Source organism: Bufo gargarizans, chromosome 2, assembly GCF_014858855.1.
Source record: "Bufo gargarizans isolate SCDJY-AF-19 chromosome 2, ASM1485885v1, whole genome shotgun sequence".
NCBI lineage: Eukaryota > Metazoa > Chordata > Amphibia > Anura > Bufonidae > Bufo > Bufo gargarizans.
In genome coordinates, this window is record NC_058081.1 from 426,022,699 (window position 1) to 426,043,756 (window position 21,058).

Sequence of the window (21,058 nt, forward strand, 5' to 3'; positions counted from 1 at the left end):
GGCCCTCGCATATAAGGTTTTAGAGGGTCAGCTCACCTGCAGGCCCTCACCTACAATCTTTTAGAGGGTCAGCTCACCTGCAGGCCCTCGCATATAATGTTTTAGAGGGTCAGCTTACCAGCAGGCCCTCAACCATAATGTTTTACAGGGTCAGCTCACCAGAAGGCCCTCACCTATAATAATTTTTTCAATGGTCAGCTCAGCAGCAGGCACTCGCCCCTAATGTTGTAGAGAGTCGGCTCTGTAGCAGATCCTCACCCCTAATGTTTTAGATGCTCAGCTCAGCAGCAGGCCCTCGCCCGTAATGTTTGAGGGTCTCCAACAGGCCCTTGCTCCTAATGTTTTTGAGGGTCACCAGCAGGCCATCAATCTTAATTGTATGATGCCGTCCTTTATGTGTAATAAAGGGTGTATTGGAGTGCCTGTTCCTTGTAGTTTTTGGAAGCCCTTTCACTTAGTGCATAGACTTTATGAGTGTAGGAATCCCACTATCTGAACAATTGTACCACAGAGTGAATTAGGCCCTCCATTATGTGATATACAGGTTGTATCGGAGTGCCTCTTTTATGTAATTTTTGGCAGCACTTGTGCTTATTAGTGTCAGTCTGTAAAAGTGGCGTACTACTTGGACAACATCGTTCCCAGCAGCGACCTGGGAGTCCAAGATGCATCCAGACATCCCCCCCATGCTGTTCCCAAACCATTTCAGTGGTGTTTCCATCAATTTCTGACCTTTTCCTATGAACCAGACACCCTCCCCTCTTCAGAGCAGGGGGGTGCCTGGTTTAATGCTCAGGTTCTCCTATTGACTTCTGTTGTGCTTGGTAGAGCATCCCAAGGTGTTCAATCTGAACACTTTGGTGCTCAATCAACACTACTCCCCACCAAAATATATATTTATATTTTTGTTAAAATGTGGGTGGGGGAGGAATATTCTTGCAGCTAGCTGCTACTGAGGTTCTGCAACAGCTTGTCACCGCCAGCTCTGTGAGAAGATCTGGCAGACGTTCTTCTCTACCTGTTGTATGATGTTCTTTGTTTTGGTTTCACTTTCTATCTCCTTTCCTTCTTTCAGCTGTCACCTATTTGCACTGATTGTCTCCCTTTATATTTCCCTCCCATACTGCCTCTCTTTGCGGTTTATACTTCTTCCTGGATTGTGTTCACTGCTGGAGCCTGCTTCTCCTGATTCCTCAGATAAGTCTGTTTCCTTTATTTGTGTTTTCTTGCTGGCTTGATTGTACGTGACCCTGACTCCGTATTAAGTGCAGGGAGCCGGTGGTCTTGTCCCCTCACTATTGTAGGGTTTTCAGGTGTCACATAGTATAAGGTACGAGGACATGCATTCGTCTACCATAAAGATCTTTGCATGGGTATAGCAGTCAGGGAGAGCTCTAGGGGTTTCACCCATATGCTCCTTAGTTTGGGATCAAGCCAGTCGGATGTTTATTTATATGTTCCAGCTTTCTGCAACACCATCCGTGACACAGCTGTTGTGTTATATGGCAGTAATTGCAGCTAGAAGGCACTGTCAGGCACACAGCCTTAGCTCCTCGCTTCTCACTGACTAGCTGAATGTTTTCCCTGCCTTTCCCTATTCTATACATTTCTTATTTCTAGCCTTTACCTTCACTGGCTCTGACACTATGATAGAAGCTTGTTTGTGTCCGTACACTGTTCCTAACATCTTTTTCTGTCAGACATTGCATAGACCCATCCATCCTCATTCACAGCCCAACACAGAATAATGTTCTACAAGGGCACCCGCCTGCTGCAGCACTAATTGTCTCATCCAGGCTATCTGTCGGCCTGTGACCCAATCAGGGGAAGCTACCCACCACCACTTCCTCTCTGGGTCATTTCAGCATCCTTCTTCCTCCTTCATGCTTTTTCTGGGAGTTTTCCCAGCGATACGAGTGAGGCAGTCTTTGAAAATGCTCACCTACTAGCTTGGGACGTATTTAATTTTGTTCTATCTTAAGGTATTGTCCTACATTCATTGATGCTGCATTATCAGGATTACGTTTGATTAGGTTTTATATTGTCCTGGACTTTAAATGATTGTTCCTTATTTCTGGACTTTAGTGAGCCTAGTTGTCTGTGCGTGGTCTTACTTGTACCGGCACTCCTTTTATTGTATACAATTTTTTAATGTTTGTGTCTGTGTGTCATTCACAATAAAAATTGCTTTATTTTATTTTATTGGAGGTGCTTTTCTATTGCTGTTTTCTTGTGTTTTTTGTTTATCACAAAATGGTGGCATTAAAAGTACAATACCTCCTGCTTAAAACAAGTCCTCATATAGCAATGTCAAAGGAAAAATAAAAAAATGCTGATGTGAAAAAAACAACAAAAGAAATTGCTATGGTGGTAATGCAGTGGGACTGTCAGAGACAGCCAAGCGTTATACTCAGTAGTCGAACCCATGTAGATCTTTGGGACAACTACTATAAGCACGAAACTAGAATGTGTCCTTAATACTAAATTGTGTAACATACATTGTAATGTGCCTCATATGTGTTAATTATTTCCTTTCCTGGTCTTGCTTGCAACAGCAGGTCATCTTTTTTCTCTGTAATCTTAAAGGGGTTCCCCGGTTTCCTAATGAACTTTTTTTTAATCTGCCCAGAGTACCCCAAACACTGCATATTTTTGCCCCATATATCTGCTTTTCATTCCAGCAATTCCTTTCCCTGTTTAGGCTTAAATGATAACTGTCACATTTAGACCCTAATTTAAATTCTCATATATGTAGTTACTAATAACATGATATTCCAGAATCACATACTATTAGACTGACTTACCCCATATTTAATAAGATTCAGCCCTTAGCAACCAGTCTGCATAAAACTGCAATTTCACTATTCAGTTAAGATGGCCGCCACTGCCCTCACCCCGAGGCAAATTCCGCCTGCCCTCACTAGCCAGTAACAATAGCCCCCAAAAGTGTCAGTAACCAGAGCCCTCCCCCTAAAGGGTTAACCTCCTGCAGCACAAAGGGGTCCTCTTACCATCTGTTGCTTTCATTTATACACTGAGCAGATGGCAGATGTCCCTTCCCTGGTCTGTGCTGCTTCAACTCTGCCTTCTCCAGCTCTGCTGAGTGAGGGAGCGTCTGCCAAGCGCAGGGACAGGAAGAAGTGCACACAGCCCAGGCACTGTTATCAGCTGCTGGGGAGGACCTGGCTTTAATTATTTACACAGTCCCTGGCTGTCAATAATGTGACCTTGCACGCTGCGTGCTCTAGACGGACCATGCCTAGCAACCTTATTTTAAGCACAGGTAAAAGTAGGTAGCACAGGGAACAAAAAGGGGTAATTGAATGCACAGTGAAAAGTTCAAATAGGGCCACCAAGGTGATATTAATCACCACAATCCAGTATTCCCCCCCCCCCCCCCCAATTTTCTTTACAGTTATTCTTTAACCTCCTCCCGACCGCCTAACGCAGGATTGCGTCCTGTGGGCGGTCAGTCTGTTCCTCCTGGATGCCCCGGCGCATCATCTCTCGAGAGGCGAGATTTCCTGTGAATGCGCGCACACAGGAGCGTGCGTTCACAGGATCAGAAGGTAAACTAGTGGATCTACAGCCTACCAGCGGCGATCATTCGCTGGCAGGCTATAGATGCGATTTTTTGTAACCCTTGAAAGGTATATCAGACGCCTTTTTGTTAACAGCGTCTGATATACCTGCTACCTGGTCCTTTTGTGGTCCCTTTTGCTTGGATCGACCACCAGAGGACACAGGCAGCTCTGTAATAAGTAGCACCAAGCACCACACTACACTACACCCCCCGTCACATATTAACCCCTTATTAACCCCTGATCACCCCCTGTCATTGATCACCCCCCTGTAATGCTCCATTCAGACGTCCGTATGTGTTTTGCAGATCCGCGGATCCGCAAAACACGGACACCGCGGATCTGCAAAACACGGACACCGGCAATGTGCTTTCCGCATTTTGCGGATCCGCACCTTGCCAGAACTGTATAGAAAATGCCTTTTCTTGTCCACAATTGCGGACAAGAATAGGACATGTTCTATTGGCTCTACAAAAAACGCAGTGTTCGCCCGATCAGGCCTGATCTTGTGCACACACTTGCGTTCAGTCCTCCCCCACCGCAGTGACAGAATTTTTTTTTCTTCTGATCACTGCAAAAAAACTGTAAAATCGCTGCGGCGCTATAAAGATCACTTTTGAGGGGCATGTTGAGTTCATAGAAGATTTTTTTTTTTTGGGGCACAAGTTAGCGGAAATAGATTTTTCTTTTTTGATTTTTTGTTTTTTCTTAGAAAGTCTCATATTCCACTAACTTATGACAAAAAATAAAATCTCACATGAACTCACCATACCCCTCACGGAATCCAAATGCGTAAAATTTTTTAGACATTTAGACTTCTCACGCTTTAGGGCCCCTAAAATGCCAGGGCAGTATAAATGGCCCACAAGTGACCCCATTTTGGAAAGAAGACACCCCAAGGTATTCCATGAGGGGTATGGTGAGTTCATGTAAAATTTTATTTTTTGTCACAAGTTAGTGGAATATGAGACTTTGTAAGAAAAAAAAGAAAAAGAAAAAAATAAATCATTTTCCGCTAACTTGTGACAAAAAATAAAAACTTCCATGAACTCACTATGCCCATCAGCGAATACCTTAGGGTGTCTACTTTCCGAAATGGGGTCATTTGTGGGGTGTCTCTACTGTCTGGGCATTGTAGAGCCTCAGGAAACATGACAGGTGCTCAGAAAGTCAGAGCTGCTTCAAAATGCGGAAAGTCACATTTTTGTACCATAGTTTGTAAACGCTATAACTTTTGCACAAACCAATAAATATACACTTATTGCATTTTTTTTTATCAAAGACATGTAGAGCAATAAATTTAGAGAAAAATGTATATAGAAATGTAGTTTTATTTGAAAAAATTTACAACTGAAAGTGAAAAATTTCATTTTTTCCCCCCAAAAATTTCGGTCAATTTCGATTAATAACAAAAAAAGTTAAAAATGTCAGCAGCAATGAAATACCACCAAATGAAAGCTCTATTAGTGATAAGAAAAGGAGGTAAAATTCATTTGGGTGGTAAGTTGTATGACCGAGCAATAAACCGTGAAAGTAGTGTAGTGCAGAATTGTAAAAAGTGGTCTGGTCATTAAGGGTGTTTAAGCTAGGGGAGCTGAGGTGGTTAAGGCTTGTCTTCATTCCATTTTGGTCTCATTATTATTATTATTATTATTTCCACACACAACAAATATCAGTGAGCCATACTAGGGTATGGAGCGGATTTGACGCAACTCTTGTGGAGTTAGGATGAGCAAATGGATTCTTCTGGTTTGCAGTTCGTATAGCATTTCCCAAAAAGTTTGGATTGTAATGAACCCAAATTTTTGGGGAGTCGTTTTGATTGAGAAAGATAGACTAATCTGTTCTTTGAACTAATTGTCATATATATTTTCTAAAAACCCAGCTGAGCAATTGGGCTAAGAATATCCTCATGCATACTGCACCCTTCATAAGGAAAAATAGTCCCCAAACAAGGCCTCTTAGGCAGCCATGCAAGTTTTCTCAAGTTTGAGAAACACAAGTTTGCTCATCTCTGCTAAAGGGTAGTTACCCAGAAAGCTGGGTTCCTGGTATGAGACACTCAGTATTACTTTCTTTTTGGAAAGGAGACCAGCTTGCATTTTCTCTTTTCCAGAGGCTACTACCAAAAATGTAGTGGAGTAATTGAATGTAATTACACTACACTTCCAGTGCAATGGAGACGACATGTAATGTAATTAAGAGTAAGCAGTGCATGGATTACTACTTCCTCTTTAAATAGTTGATTGACGGTGTTGTCGGGTGTTGGACTGAGGATTGGTCATCAATATAAACTGCCTGCACAACTCCTTTAAAAATGCTGTATTTTTCGCCCAATAAGACGAACCTAGGTTTTTGAGGAGGAAAATAGGAAAAATACATATTTTTAACCAAAAGGTGTGCTTTTGGTGGGTTTTGAACTAATGGTGTTCTGTGGATGACACTATTATGGGGGATCTGTGAATGACACACTGTTATGGATCAATTCTTTCCCATTCAATTTTACAGTCACATGTTCTCACCTAACCAATGGCAATTCACTACACTGACTACCAAACATAGAGCAGAAAGACAGGTTAATATAAGCATTCTACTAAAACTATTATTGCAAAGGAGCAAATCCGTCATATCAAACAAGGCTTGAAATCAAATTCAACATTTAAACCTTGTGGTTGTAATGTATCTAGTGTATAGATCCCTTCGACTTCACAGCGATTAATTCTGGCTAGTGGATCCCCTCCCCGCCACTTCTGATTAACCTTTTCAATGCCAGTGAACAATAGTCCACTGGGATCTTTGCCATGTACTTTTTTTAAATGTAGGAGGACACTATGTGTTTCCAATCCTTTTTTTTTTATGTTTTGGATATGCTCCTGTACCCTCGTTTTCAATTTCCTAAATGTACACACAACATATTGGAGCCCACAAGGGCACTCCAATGAGTAAATTGACCCCTGCATGTTTACAAGTAATTTCTCCTTTTATTTTAAAACCAGAGCTATTCCTCATGGACTGGACTGTCTGTACATTCATTTTTCTATTCTCTTTTCTTCTATTTTTACATGGAAGGCAAAAACCGCACCATGTAAATTTGCTATTAGTTTTACTCCCAATTTTAGTAGGAATGTGGCTATTGTGACACAGTGAGAGGTTTGGTCTGTGAAAACAGGTATTTTCCTGCCAGCATGTGCTGCTGGGCTGATTTACAGCCAGGTGAGGTCAAATACCGGACTGGATTTTAAGTGCTGATATGTGTTTTGGCAGCACCTGGCTGTCCTTAAATAGGCAGCTGGGCTCAGAAGCCAGATCTCTGTGTTGGGATCTGGGAGTCTTGTGTCTAGATGAAGGCTTGCTACCTGTTTGGTGTGATAACAGGTTGGTGCTGCTATGGTCAAGGACTCTTTGAGGCAGAATTGCCGCTTGGTGTGAATTACCACCTACACCGCAAGGTGACTTTTTGCTTGATTTTGACTGCTTGTTTTGTTACTTGCCCAAAGTGTGAATAAAACACTGAACTATTTGATCCAAAGAACTTGTTGTTGCCTCTATACTGCGTCCCCTAATTTTTGAAACAGGAAGTGTGGTGCATTCCAGCTTGGAACGCACCAACTCACTTCCGGTTCCGCCAGTGTCCGGACACCATACCACTCACTTCATTCCTACATACATGCGAGATGAAATAGAGGGGGACAAAAACACTGATTGACATAGAATCCAATAAAAACATCCTGGATGGTGGATGAAAGCGAGGTGATCCACGGAAGGCCGCACTCGCCGGACCGGATATCCGGCATGCGGTCCACAGTGGAACGCATCGCACCCAATCCAGCATCACCGCTCACTTCATGCTGGCGGGATAAGGCAGAAGGAGACAAAGCCGGGAGGGAGATGTTGATTGAAAATAGAGTCCAGTATAATCATCCTAGAGGGTGGATGGATGCGAGGCGCACCACGGAAGGCCGCATTCCCCGGACTGGATATCCGGCATGCGGTCCACCGTGGAACGCATCGCATCCAATCCAAACCCACACATCTTCCTCCCCTTAGAAGTATATGCCACAAGTCCCGCGAGATTGACCGAACGTAATTACTTCATGCGTTCCACCTTGGAATGTAGAAGAGCTCTACGGCTATCTATTCATTGCCGTTCACCCCTACTCATAACTAATACACAGAGGTACACCATCAATACATCATGGAGTTACTATCCATGGGGGTTAATTAAAACAAATGCTGCAGCCTATTACATATAAATACTCCTAAATAGCCTAAATATTATAGAGTGAATGATGATGTGATAAAAAATATAACACTTGCATAAAGTACATAATCAATAACATGTCAACAACAAAAAAAAAAAAATTAAGACACGTATAGAGTGAATGTAAATTGCATTGGTATAAGAACCAAGGTGAAAAGAATATAACAGCCAATAAATAAGTGAAAAATAAGGGTGATAAATAATAAGTGAATCAAATACACATACTTATATCAATATAATATCACAGAGAACAAAAATATTCAATATTACCAACCCCTCACAGTGTATTTAATATTAGATCAAATAAGACACAAGCAAGGAGGGGGTTAATTGGAGAATATATATATATATATATATATATATATATATATACGTATAAAAAGAAGCAGTCTTATTTGATCTAATATTAAATACACTGTGAGGGGTTGGTAATATTGAAAATTTTTGTTCTCTGTGATATTATATTGATATATTACCAACCCCTCACAGTGTATTTAATATTAGATCAAATAAGACTGCTTCTTTTTATACGTATATATATATATATATATATATATATATATATATATATATATATATTCTCCAATTAACCCCCTCCTTGCTTGTGTCTTATTTGATCTAATATTAAATACACTGTGAGGGGTTGGTAATATTGAACATTTTTGTTCTCTGTGATATTATATTGATATAAGTATGTGTATTTGATTCACTTATTATTTATCACCCTTATTTTTCACTTATTTATTGGCTGTTATATTTTTTTCACCTTGGTTCTTATACTAATGCAATTTACATTCACTCTATACGTGTCTTAATTATTATTTTTTTGTTGACATGTTATTGATTATGTACTTTATGCAAGTGTTATATTTCACATCATCATTCACTCTACAATATTTAGGCTATTTAAGAGTATTTATATGTAATAGGCTACAGTATTTGTTTTAATTAATCCCCATCGATATTTATATATGTGTGATGGATAGTAACTCCATGATGTATTGATGGTGTACCTCTGTGTATTAGTTATGAGTAGGGGTGAACGGCAATGAATAGATAGCCGTAGAGCTCTTCTGCATTCCAAGGTGGAACGCATGAAGTAATTACGTTCGGTCAATCTCGCGGGACTTGTGTCATACTTCTAAGGGGAGGAAGATGTGTGGGTTTGGATTGGATGCGATGCGTTCCACGGTGGACCGCATGCCGGATATCCAGTCCGGGGAATGCGGCCTTCCGTGGTGCGCCTCGCATCCATCCACCCTCTAGGATGATTATACTGGACTTTATTTTCAATAAACATCTCCCTCCTGGCCTTGTCTCCTTCTGCCTTATCCCACCTGTATGATGTGAGCGGTGATGCTGGATTGGGTGCGATGTGGACCGCATGCCGGATATCCGGTCCGGCGAGTGCGGCCTTCCGTGGATCGCCTCGCATTCATCCACCATCCAGGATGTTTTTATTGGATTCTATGTCAATCAGCGTTTTTGTCCCCCTCTATTTCGTCTCGCATGTATGTAGGAATGAAGTAAGTGGTATGGTGTCCGGACACTGGCGGAACCGGAAGTGAGTTGGTGCATTCCAAGCTGGAACGCACCACACTTCCTGTTTCCGATTTGGGCGTGTGTTTGTTCTCATGTATTCCCAATTGACCTAATTTGCAGACTATATGTAATCAGTAAATACACACCACTAGTATCCCTTGAGAAAGGGACCGCGAAACATGTGTCGGGATCTAAGACTGTCTTGGGCTGTATGTTTTACTGCATTCTTTTCCTGTATTTGATTTGTATTTTGTGGCACTATGCACTTTATGTATTAACTTTAGGGCTGGGGCTCATTGTCGCCCATAGCCTGGGAGATTTGTTGCTAGTTATATGTATTATAAGTGACAGACCTGTGGATATTTTTCCTGTGTGACTAATGCTGCTAATATATATGAATTTCAATAAATGTTTTAAATCAGTATATGTTGAATAAAAACTTGGTATTCTATATTATACAAATTGCTGTCCTTATTTGTCAGTTTTTGGTATCTATTTGAAGCTATTACAGACAGTTCCATACCAGGCGTTTTCTTTCACTCTGCGATTTGGTTGTGTCAATATATGTGTTAACATCTGTGTCCTTGAAAAACGTTCTGGATTTTAAAAAATTATTTTCAATTAAAATAGTTAAGTACAAAAAGTTAATTGAAGTAGAACTAATATTTCTGGTGAATGTCAGATTCCATTTATTTTTATTGCTATCCGTGATGAAATCCTCCAGACCTTGACGTTCTCCGACCCATATCAATAGACAATTGTCTACATAGCGTTTCCATAGGGTCAATTTCTCTTTCTTTAGCACTTTACATAGAATGGGTTCATTGGTCTCTTTTTCCCATAAAGCCATGAACAAATTTGCGGAGCTGGGGGAGTAAATAATACGTATTTTTAAACCAAAATAGTTGTGTAAAACAATCCAAACATTCTACTATAAACTTTGCTTGTTCTACAGAATTCTGGGGATCACTATCTAATTGTTCAGTTATTGCTCTTGGCTAACCACTTATTTTCACAGCTTATATTAAGATTTTTTATTAGCTCAATCACACTACTTGTGTCTTTCAAATAGAAGGGGGCTTTAAGCACATACTTCTGGAGAAAAACAATATACTCTGTGAGTCTACTAGTCAAAGAGTTCCTTAAAATGCCTTAATGTCTATGAAGATTATCATTATAATAAAGTTTATAAATGGAGGAATAAAAGTACAGAGGGAAATGCTGACTTAAAAGTCTGGTCACCCACACACAGGGTAACTACATCGGGAATAGTGACACTGTGCAAAATTATACATCAAATAAAAGGGCCTCCACCAATCCTATATTATTCTATATTTGGATGAATCTTTTTTATATTTATTGACAAGTAAATGTTAATTTTTAGAGAAAATTTCTAGCCTACAATGATACACTCAGTGTACTCAGTAGCATAAAAAATATGTGTTATTGGTTTGTGTGTTATTACTCCCCCTTGCCTACTGTCACATGACTTTATACATTGTGGGGATAGGCTCTTAACTGTAACCTGATGTATAAAGGCATCAGGTTACATTGTGATCTTCCGGCGCCTGGTAGTGCTGCAGATGTCCATGACCGCACTGTGATTAGACAGCTGTGGTTACAGTAATGAGTGTCAAGATGTGAGACTGCCCCCTGCTGGCTGTGAATTAATCCCTTCCTGCCCTGACTGTAGCAGGAAGGAGTTAATTCACTGGAAAAAAATAAAAAATCATTCATTAATAAAAAGTGAAATAAAGAAAATTAAAAATTAAAAAATTGCACTTACTATTATTAGCAATAGTATGGAAGACTATGCACACACATAGACATGTTCTCCCCCATTTTCGTTATATATATATATATATATATATATATATATATTCATTTTAGCAATAGTATAGCGGACTTTGTGTGTGTTAAATATGTGAACATTTCCTTTTTTCAATGTTAAAAAAAATTAAATAATCGTTTTATTCATTTTAGCTACATTTAGTATAGCAGAGGTTTTTCTTCGTAAAATATAGCAACACAAGCATATTATTTTATAATAAAAAAAAAAGCTAAATGTCCAATTGATACCTTAGGGGGTGAATATACAGTAAGTCACTCTCCTGGACCGACTGTGACTCCTATGACCTGAACTAATCGCATCATAGTTCCTGTCTGATCGTGAGTTTATTGTACTGTGTTCACAGAATCATGAGAGTACAGTACAATAGACCCACAATCAGATAGAAACTGTCAGAAATATGGTAACAAACTAGAAAAGGTACAATTTCTGGGGAAATTGTGTGAAGTGTTCTTGCCTCCACCAGTATTCTACAACTGGAGTGCGAGGAGTAACTGGGTGGAGTTGCTTGAGTAACTGGGGAAAGGTTGGACTGGGCAGAGTAACTTTATGGAGTGGGCAGAGTAACTGAGTGGAGTGTTTGGCGTGAGTAAAGATAGTAAACATTACACTAACCAATTGATCAATTTTAAAAAGTGCATATGGCAAGCTTGATAGAGTGAGAAATGCATTTCAACTTGTATTTATTTATATAGCACATTTAATTGCAATGTTGTTTCCCAAAGTGCTTCACAGTTGCATTAAAACATACATTTATGAAAACATTAGCAGCCGATTTGTGTAGGTTGGCTTGAAAAGTGGTGGCAGTTTAGAAATAATGTCCTGATTTTTCAGCTCACACTCTAGAATTTGGCACTCTGCTAGCTGCTCACACACCTGGGTTCCTATGGCAACTCACTCTGAAGCAAGAGCAGAGAAGAGCAGTTAAAAACAAACTTCTCCAACTTGCTCACTTCACTGGTGGTTGCCATCTTTAAACGGTTATAGTAGTTTAAAAAATATAAATCCTACAGCGAAGAGCTTTATATTGTGAGAATCACAAGATCCAGACCTACATTTTGATGCATAGTATGGCTCTGAAATATTAAAACGTAAGGCACAGTTGCAGTTTAGAAATTGCCCTTCAAATTTGAGGTGGCTAGTGTGGCGTTTCAATGAATGTCAGTGGGCAGCGTGAGTTGCAAACAAATGGTTACATTGTGAAAACTATCAGGACTATGGCTTAGCCGTGGACATTTTTAGTGACAGCAGGGATAGCTGAACGTTTTGATATAAGATTTGTGTAGATGGGCTTGAAAATGAGGGACTGTGGCAGTTTAGAAATCATGTCCTGATTTTTCAGCTCCCACTCTAGCTTTTGTCAGCTCCCACTCTAGTTTTGAACATTCTGCCATTCATTCTTATGGGACCAATTTTGCCACAAAAACACCTATATTTCGTGAACCATTCGGCAAAAGTTACACAAAGTAATAGCACACCAATCGGGAACAATCCACACGTTTCGGTATATTACTGTCTATGTAGTGTAGAAACTGTGGGAGGCGTTAGGGTGGTAAATTTGGCTATAGTAATAAGAATATACAGTTGCAAGAAAAAGTATGTGAACCCTTTGGAATGATATGGATTTCTGCACAAATTGGTCATAAAATATGATCTGAATTTCATCTAAGTCACAACAATAGACAATCACAGTCTGCTTAAACTAATAACACACAAATAATTAAATGTTACCATGTTTTTATTGAACACACCATGTAAACATTCACAGTGCAGCTGGAAAAAGTATGTGAACCCTTGGATTTAATAACTGGTTGAACCTACTTTGGCAGCAATAACTTGAACCAAACGTGTCCTGTAGTTGCAGATCAGACGTGCACAGCGGTCAGGAGTAATTCTTGACCATTCCTCTTTACAGACCTGTTTCAATTCAGCAATATTCTTGGGATGTCTGGTGTGAATCGCTTACTTGAGGTCATGCCACAGCATCTCAATCGGGTTGAGGTCAGGGCTCTGACTGGGCCACTCCAGAAGGCATATTTTCTTCTATTTAAGCCATTCTATTGTTGATTTACTTCTATGCTTTGGGTCGTTGTCCTGTTGCAACACCCATCTTCTGTTGAGCTTCAGCTGGTGGACAGATGGCCTTAAGTTCTCCTGCTAAATGGCTTGATAAACTTGGGAATTAATTTTTCCTTCGATGATAGCAATCCGTCCAGGCCCTGACGCAGCAAAGCAGCCCCAAACTATGATGCCCCACCACCATACTTCACAGTTGGGATGAGGTTTTGATGTTGGTGTGCTGTGCCTCTTTTTCTCCACACATAGTGTTGTGTGTTTCTTCCAAACAACTCGACTTTGGTTTCATCTGTCCACAGAATATTTTGCTAGTACTGCTGTGGAACATCCAGGTGCTCTTGTGCAAACTGTAAACGTGTGGCAATGTTTTTTTTGGACAGCAGTGGCTTCCTCTGTGGTATCCTCCCATGAAATCCATTCTTGTTTAGTGTTTTACGTATTGTAGATTCTCTAACAGGGATGTTAGCATATGCCAGAGACTTTTGTAAGTCTTTCGCTGACACTCTAGGATTCTTCTTCACCTCATTGAGCAGTCTGCGCTGTGCTCTTGCAGTCATCTTCACTCCTAGGGAGAGTAGCAGCAGTGCTGAACTTTCTCCATTTATAGACAATTTATCTTTTGGAGATACTTTTATAACCCTTTCCAGCTTTATGCAAGTCAACAATTCTTAATCGTAGGTCTTCTGAGAGCTCTTTTGTGCGAGGCATCATTCACATCAGGCAATGCTTCTTGTGAAAAGCAAACCCAGAACTGGTGTGTGTTTTTTATAGGGCAGCTGTAACCAGCACCTCCAATCTCATCTCATTGATTGGACTCCAGTTGGCTGACACCTCAATTAGCTCTTGGACATCTCATTAGTCTAGGAGTTCACATACTTTTTCCACCTGCACTGTGAATTTTTACATGGTGTGTTCAATAAAAACATGGTAACATTTAATTATTTGTGTGTTATTAGTTTAAGCAGACTGTGATTGTCTATTGTGGTGACTTAGATGAAGATCAGATCACATTTTATGACCAATTTGTGCAGAAATCCATATAATTCCAAAGGGTTCACATACTTTTTCTTGCAACTGTATATGTGTGATAACAGTAAGTGGTCTTGCCATACACTTAATTAATGTGATGCAGTCAGTTCAGGTCAGGGATCCAAGGTTACTCCGGGAGATGTGGCTGACATGTGGCCCGTGTTTCCTGGACCAAACATGGTTGTATGAATCAGCCCTTACTCAATGTAGAATCACTGATTGTTCTGGGAAACTCTGTATAAACTGCAGGTCAGCTATACAATAGTCAAACTCCCTGCAGCTACCCTTAGATGTTTTTGGAGACATCTACAGACTGTCTTTATTCTGAGTATGGGCCTTTGGGAATTTTAGCATTGCTCCTGAGTATGTTGTGGACAGCATTTCATACAGAACCTATATACCTCTAAACATGAGTTACACTTCAAACTGATTAAATTACAATTCAAACATTGTCTGACTTTATGCATTGTATTTGCTTTCAGAACCTGGATATCTTAGTAGTAATTTTCTGGAAAATATTGCTGACCACATTGAAGATCGAATCAACCGCACACTAAAAAGAAGTCGTAGACATGCAAGTGACGATGATTTCAACATTGAAGTACTACTTGGAGTTGACGACTCAGTTGTCCAATTTCATGGAAAAGAATATGTGCAGAAATATCTTTTGACACTTTTAAATATTGTGAGTAAATTTTATATGAAAATCTAATTGAGCAGTAGTGCATAGAAAGAGCATAGAAATATAGGTTTAAGCCAGCATTTTACCTTTGTTACAAAAAAAAAAAGATGTTTCGGGTTTCTAAAATTCAGCAAGTCAATTTATGCAGAGAATTTCCACCCCAGATTTCACCCTTTGCAATGCAAAATATCTGCTGCAGAACTTCTGCTATAATATCCATAGCACCTTGTATGGCTGTACACTTAAGAGTGAATTATAATGCAGAGTGTTGCAAATAATGGCATTAAATAGATTGTGGGGGAGGATCATGCTAAATTTTGGACAGCAGTATAAAACAAAAGATATTCTTAGAAAATCTGCACCAAAACTGCACAAAACTTTGCACTTAAATTCTCAATATATATCATGGGTTTTGGCACATTTTTTGTGTGTTTCTTTTGGTGAGGGTTCGTGTCATGGCTGTGTCATGGTCTGGTGTTAGTGGACCGTGACACTTTTGCCGTGCATGCTTGTTGCCTGTGGCAACGTGGTGTTTGTATAGCTTTGTCAAAACTATATCTTTTATATAAAATATAAATATCTTTATATAAGAGATAAAATGTCAATAAAATATGGAAATCAGTCAGGAAATCCACTAGGCGGCCATAAAAACGCATTTTCTTTTATCATGAGACTCTAAATTTAATTAATGCAATTAATTTAAAAAAAAGGGGCAATCAATTATGCAAAAATATAAAATGTATTTACAGAATGCATATAAATCCAATAAAAATGCCGACAATTTTAGACATACAGATTTTAAACTGTGATACTGCTCACCACCACTAGATGGTGCTGTAGCCAAATACCATCACTTCACTAATACAGAATGACTTAAAGTTACATATGATAAAATGCAAATGCTATAGTTTTACTAAACAGACCAATAATGAATATATCAAGAGAAACTCGGGATCTTCTGTTTACCAACAGATTATAACATGACAAAATACTGATTAATACAGGAACAATAAATGTTTTCCCTTGACTCTGTCTCAGCCTTTGACAATCAAAAATATATATGATATTGATATGATAATTTTTTAAATTCAGCAATCAGACTACGTAATATAACTTTCCAAAGGTTTATTCCTCTTTTCAAATAATGCCAGATTTTCCATTAGCAATATGCATCTTTGCTAATAGAACACTAAACATTATGGAGGCGCTTAACACTATACACTCACCTCAAGAATTATTAGGAACACCATACTAATACGGTGTTGGACCCCCTTTTGCCTTCAGAACTGCCTTAATTCTACGTGGCATTGATTCAACAAGGTGCTGATAGCATTCTTTAGAAATGTTGGCCCATATTGATAGGATAGCATCTTGCAGTTGATGGAGATTTGAGGGATGCACATCCAGGGCACGAAGCTCCCGTTCCACCACATCCCAAAGATGCTCTATTGGGTTGAGATCTGGTGACTGTGGGGGCCATTTTAGTACAATGAACTCATTGTCAAGTTCCAGAAACCAATTTGAAATAATTTGAGCTTTGTGACATCCTGCTGGAAGTTGCCATCAGCGGATGGGTACATGGTGATCATGAAGGGATGGACCTGGTCAGAAACAATGCTCAGGTGGCCCGTGGCATTTGAACGATAGCCAATTGGCACTAAGGGGCCTAAAGTGTGCCCAGAAAACATCCCCCACACCGTTACACCACCACCACCAGCCTGCACAGTGGTAACAAGGCATGATGGATACATGTTCTCATTCTGTTTACGCCAAATTCGGTTTTGGTGAGCTTGTGCAAATTGTAGCCTCTTTTTCCTATTTGTAGTGGAGATGAGTGGTATCCGATGGGGTCTACTGCTGTTGTAGCCCACCTTTCTTTTCCATTCTGACATTCAGTTTGGAGTTCAGGAGATTGTCTTGACCAGGACCACAACCCTACATGCATTGAAGCAACTGCCATGTGATTGGTTGACTAGATAATCACATTAATGAGAAATAGAACAGGTTTTCCTAATAATTCTTTAGGTGAGTGTATATTAAACACGTTTTAAAATAATATAATATAATGTACATCTGCCACTAGATGGCACTTTGGTATTGCAGATGAATATCACAACCTTAAACATTAATGCTAAATAGCTAATGTGTTCACATGACCTTCTTAACCTCTCCAATAGACATCAGTAATAATGGTTTCTGCCTGACATTTTTAAATACCCATAATCTGGACATGTTGGAGTCACTATCCTCTACTGTCTTTTTAAATTTATGATAATGGACAACGGGACAATGGGCCTTCTTACTTGGCATCAGAGTTTATAAATTTAATTTGTCCATATGGATGACTAATAACATTCAGCTCTCCTCATGAAATCCAATTAGTAGGAAGACAACTTCAATACTTTCTAGACCTTCTAAGGCTATATTCAGTCAGTGAGATACACACAGCATAAAATATATATTCTAAATGATACATACATGGTACAATATATATATATATATATATATATATATATATACACACTGTACACACATAAATGACACATATAAATTATTGGTTAAGATATGTTGCAAATCTAAATATACCACATATAAATATATAGAATAAAATTATGACTACATGAATGGGACATCACGCACCAAATGTTTCCCATAAGACATGACTTCCTTAATGACCTTGTAATGAAGTAAAATAATACGTTGCTATCTAAATGGTTATCTCTCTGTAGGACCCATTATAGTATTAACAGATACACCACATCTGCTCACAATAATTTTTAAGAGACAATACACTCTATGTTCGCTACAAACATTTTACCCAAACTGAACTCAGCATGAACTCATCTTGGCCTATTTCAATCCTACAGAAAGATTTTTAGACTCTGCTCCAGTCTGTCTTTACACTTAAAGGCAATGAGCATTGATATTTAGACTATGTCTATTCTCTTCCTTTATAATCCATATCTGGTTTAGGGGCCGTGTGCGGGCCGTGGAACCGCCGCCTGGATCCCTCCTGAGAGCAGGAGCGCACGGCGTCACTGGTTGCTATGACGCCGTGCGCTCCCTGCTGCAGGCACAGTACAGTAATACACTGGTATAGATCATACCAGCGTATCACTGTATTGCGGCGGCAGCAGGGAGCGCACGGCGTCATAGCAACCAGTGACGCCGTGCGCTCCTGCTCTCAGGAGGGATCCAGGCCGCGGTTCCACGGCCCGCACACGGCCGTGTGCATGGGGCCTTAGGCTTCAGAAACTGAACCTCGAAACCCAGCCTAAAAATGGAGATATAATCTTCATTTGATTCCACAAATTTACCACTAGATTGCATTGAATGAATGGTCATCTACACTACAAGACTGGAACATTACAGGCTGCTTAAGAAAAAATGCTCACAGTTTACTTTGTCAAAATGTATATACAGTAACTATATTACTTGGTCTCGAATATAATTTCTTTTTTTTTTATTTTTTTTTATTTTAGGTCAATGAAATCTACCATGATGAGTCACTAGGGGTGCATATAAATGTTGTCCTAGTGAGGATAATAATGTTAAGCCAAAGCAAAGTAAGTTGGTATACGTGTTCACTGTAATATGTGCAAGTTCTCTGTTGATAAAAGTAATTGCTGTAAAAAAAGTTCTTGTAGTTAACGGGAAGCACTTTTCACGTGGCCAAGCAGGGTGCAGGGGTTTAAAAAAAAAAAAGCCTGTCACGGGTGCTTAATTCATGTCTACATTTATGTATTTCAGTACTCAGCAGAACCTTCCTAACAATTTAAATAGTGTGGTCTCTTAGATGGCACCAGCTAGGCATAGCATATTGTATACTGAAATGCCATACGCATATCTGTGGAGAATTGGATGATTTTACTAATTTATGATGTAAAGTCATGATTTTATTAAAGACACGGAGGCGAGTATTGCTATATCTTCCTTTACTACAAAACCACAGCAGCAAAGAAAAAACTTAAGAGATTAGCATATCTCCATGGTAACAAACCCCTCCCACATGGTCCCCTATATATAGTCTCTGTCACAGGAAACCCTCCTCTTTCTTGGCGGATGCCACTCCAACTCTTCAGGAACCTTGGAAAACAGAATTTGAGAAACCGGAGGAACTGGAACTGCGATGCTGTAACTGGAAACTAGGAACGTAGATCATATGTAATCCAGCCAATAAAGATGATTAAGTCACATTGGAAGAAAGAACAGAAACAGGAAATCACATAGAGGGGATACTAGTCTCCTTTAAAATAAAATATGTATGCAAAGCAGTAAACAACATGATAAATAGTAAGCATAAAGTAATCAATACAAAAGCAAAATAGTAAGATAAATATATTAATTAATGTGACAAGGGAGGGAAATAAGAAAATGAGGGGGGGGGGGCAATTCTCACCTCTGTGTCTTTAATAAAATCATGACTTTACGCCATAAATTAGTAAAATCATCCAATTTTATTTCAAGCCACGGAGGCTCCTATTGCGAGTTTAAAGCTGTCCAATAACAGAAGAAAATACATGTTGAGTAGGACGAAAGTAAAATTCTCTGAAAGTTGATACCCTGAACCAGTCTGCAATTTTCATAACGTCTTCCAGACGAGCACCTGCTGCCATCATAGAAGTGGAAGACGCGCTCCGAGTAGAATGAGCAGTGAATACGGAAGTGTCAACGCCTGCCAAAGACATGAGCCATTTCACCCACCTGGCCAAAGTCGTGGTGGAGACCGGGGCGAACGGATGGCGATAAGAAAGGAACAATTGAGGGACCTCGTTGGAACGATGAGATAAGGTTCGAGACTCATATTCCCGTAAACAAGATACCGGACAGAGAGCGGGAACCGCCGGAAAACAAGGAAAAGAAACGGAGCGAATCTGGGTCTTAGTTCGACGAGAAATGTCAAAAGTGACTCCTTCAGGAGAGAAAAATCTGGCGTCATAATCTAAAGCTCTAACGTCAGAAACTCTCTTGCAAGAGATAAGACAGAACAAAGTGACTAGCTAAGGGTACTTTCACACTTGCGTTGCTTGATTCCGGCAGGCAGTTCCGTTGCCTGAACTGACTGCCTCAGGATCCTGATCAGTCAGAAAAATGCCTGATCAGTCAGAAAAATGTATTGCAATACCGGATCCGTTTTTCCGGTGTCATCAGGCAAAACGGATCCGTTTTTTTTTTTTTTTTTCATTTTTAAAGGTCTGCGCATGCGCAGACCGGAAGGACGGATCCGGCATTCCGGTATTTTGAATGCCGGATCCGGCACTAATACATTCCTATGGAAAAAAATGCCGGATCCGGCATTCAGGCAAGTCTTCAGTTTTTTTCGCCGGAGATAAAACCGTAGCATGCTACGGTTTTCTCTTTTGCCTGATCAGTCAAAACGACTGAACTGAAGACATCCTGATGCAAACTGAACGGATTACTCTCTATTCAGAATGCATTAGGATAAAACTGATCAGTTATTTTCCGGTATAGAGCCCCTGTAACGGAACTCTATGCCGGAAAAGAAAAACGCAAGTGTGAAAGTACCCTTAGCCGACAATTGACGTAATGAAAGTTCGGAGTTGGAAGGCCAGGAAGAGAAGAAATTTAAAACCAAAGAAACGTCCCATGTGGCAGAAAAACGTGGTCTGGGAGGACGGGACATCCTGGAACCCTTGAGTAAGCGACAGACCAATGGGTGTTGTTCAGCTGGACGGCCTTCGAAACCCTGGTGAAAAGAGGAAATGGCGGATCTGAAAAGATTTATAGTCCGATAGGCCTTACCATCCTCGAATAGGGAAGTAAGAAAACTCAAGATGTCCACTACAGGGGCCGAAACGGGATCCAGACTCCGGTCCATGCACCAACTAGACCAAGATCTCCAGGCTGCTTTATAAACCCGTCTAGTGCTGGGAGCCCAAGACTCCTCCAGTAATCTCCAAGTTGCTTCCGAAAGGTCGCGGCCTTCGTGGGAACGCCTGATACTCTGCAAGCTAGTAGTCGAAGAGAACCCTCCAGAAGAAGAGGGTGTTGAACGTCTCCCGGACCTAAGAGAAGAT

The 21,058-nt window shown here is 40.0% G+C and overlaps 1 protein-coding gene across 1 annotated transcript in view; it reads left to right on the forward strand.

The window, feature by feature from the left end:
* The window catches only part of LOC122928255 (A disintegrin and metalloproteinase with thrombospondin motifs 2-like), a 670,803-nt gene that overhangs the window by 214,760 nt on the left and 434,985 nt on the right, over nt 1–21,058 (forward strand). The window contains exons 4-5 of the mRNA XM_044280912.1: nt 14,821–15,023; nt 18,503–18,586. Coding sequence (XP_044136847.1) covers nt 14,821–15,023; nt 18,503–18,586 — 287 coding nt within the window. The remainder of the gene's footprint in view (nt 1–14,820; nt 15,024–18,502; nt 18,587–21,058) is intronic.